The sequence below is a fragment of the Eurypyga helias genome, unplaced genomic scaffold (genome assembly GCF_000690775.1).
Source record: "Eurypyga helias isolate BGI_N326 unplaced genomic scaffold, ASM69077v1 scaffold40214, whole genome shotgun sequence".
NCBI classification, from domain to species: domain Eukaryota; kingdom Metazoa; phylum Chordata; class Aves; order Eurypygiformes; family Eurypygidae; genus Eurypyga; species Eurypyga helias.
In genome coordinates this window covers 1-1,974 of record NW_010247612.1, presented here as the reverse complement: position 1 = coordinate 1,974, position 1,974 = coordinate 1, and the positions used below count along the sequence as shown (strand labels likewise).

Genomic DNA, 1,974 nt, shown 5'->3' with positions numbered 1-1,974 from the left:
ATCTGGAGTTTACAACAGTGAAGTACCCCTCTAACCAAGGCAAACCGCACAACCCATTTCCAGCCACTAGTGCCAAACCGCATGGGAAAACCCACTCCAGAGGATCAAACCCACTACAGGCAAGCAGGGCAGTAAACTTAAAGCCTGCAGAATGCGAGGGGGGTTACCTGGAGCAAACTCTTACGGTCCCAACAGAAAGCTGTGAGGGGAATACAGTTGCTAGCCAGAGCACTGACTCAACTCTGCTTTCCTGATATTTGGGGGTGCCTGGGTATGAGGGAAGGGAGAGAGACCGAGGGAGAGTAAGGAGGGAGAACTGTAGCAGTACAGTATAAATAGAGTGTACACCTCATTAGTGATAGTTTCAGCAGTGTAGTATAAATACAGCCTAGTCCTATGTTGTAATCCTTTCATTTCGGTCTGTTATCTAACCAGCTGTAATTAAGGGTTGAATACTTTTCTAAGTTTCTTTCCTAGCATTTAATACAGCAGAAATTAGAGAAAGCAAGCTATTTACAAAGGAGGAATGTGCGAAGGACAGACGCCCCTCACAGACGGTGACTCTAATTTCATGTGGGGTGTCTGATCTAAAGCTGGCAAGCTGCATGCATTTATTTGTTGGTGTTTTGGTTTTTGTAACGACAGGGAGGCCACACAGGGACACATAGTACACAAAATACATTTTCCTTCAGCCCTTCATGAAAAGACTAAAATAAGTTAGGAAAAGCCAACTGCTCGCTAAAGAGGAAAGAGAAATAACATAAATCGACAGGGCGAGGCTTTGCACACACCTTGAGTTCACCAGGCTGCAATGCACGCTGAGAGAAGCCATCATGCCAGTTCCTGGATCACCTTGTTAGTCTCCTTGGCTTTCTTACATGTGTACAGCCATTTGATTATGCGAGCGTTGCGCTCGATCACAGAGGTGCTGCTCGGGACCTGCTCCGTAAGTTCGTCCTCCAGCAGCCCCTCGTCCCCGCTGTGCCTCGTGAAGTCGCTCTCGGACGTCGCCACACTGATGCTGCGGATCTTGAAGGAGACGTTGTCGGACACCACGGAGAAGTTTTCTCTCCCGAGATCCTCGATGACCTCCTGCTCCAGGCCACAGTACTTGAAAAACGTATCAAACTCGGAGAAGGACTTAGAGTAGCGAGAGCTGATGTCCGACTGGGAGCGGTGGAGACCTCTCCTCTTCACCTCCTTGACCTCCTCAGGCACTATACTCAGTTTTGAGGGGCTCTCGCACTCTTTTGTACATACCCCTGGGGCTTCGGTGCTCGCGGCGATGGTTTGCTCCGCTCCATGGCTGCTCGGCTCATGGTCACCGTCTACGGCCGAGAGAGGCTCTTTGCTCTCGCTGGCTGCAGCGTCCTCCATGACTCTGGGCATCTCAGGGGAAGCCAACTGCTTCTCCTTTACAGACCCTTGGAAGATCCTCCTCACCAAGCTCCCCCGTGAGCTGTCCTGGCTTTGACCTCTCCCAAACTCGCATTTCTGGCGGTAAATCACCAGGGAATCCGGCCGCATCTGCCTCCTGGGGGTGCTGCGCCTGGCGATGGGGGGGCCGTGCTGCAGGGGGGCACGGCAGGAGTACACCGCCTTGGCCAGCTCCAGGGGCTTCGCGCCCTTCCCTCGGCCGAACTCCCTGCTGATGGCTTTGCTCTCCACAGAGCAGGTCTCGCCGCTGCTCTCCGAGGCCGAGCTCAGCACGATGACGGGTTCCTGCTTGGTGCTGATGACCTGCTGGCTTTTCACGTACTTGGCCTTATCGGCTGCCATTTTTTTTGCAGCCCGGGCTGCCTGCCTCCATCTGCCTGCGGAGGTACTCGGGCCCCTTGTTGAGGAGTCGCAGGGTGAGGGAGGAGTGGAGGTCGGTGATGGCGTGCATTCTCACGGCCCGGCGGAGTTCAGTTGGCATAGCAGTCCCCGGGGCGCGGATCCTGCTTCCAGTCCTGGGAGGGAAAGGGGGAAAAA

At 54.0% G+C, this 1,974-nt stretch overlaps 1 protein-coding gene across 1 annotated transcript; it reads right to left on the bottom strand.

The window, feature by feature from the left end:
* Positions 1-831: 831 nt before the first annotated feature.
* LOC104508996 (protein FAM110C-like) lies at positions 832-1,814 on the bottom strand (the record flags this gene model as incomplete). The annotated part of the gene is given in 3 exon segments (XM_010150787.1): positions 832-1,561; positions 1,563-1,626; positions 1,683-1,814. Coding segments are annotated over 3 exon segments (926 nt in total), but the record flags the coding sequence as incomplete, so codon positions are not given.
* Positions 1,815-1,974: the final 160 nt, after the last annotated feature.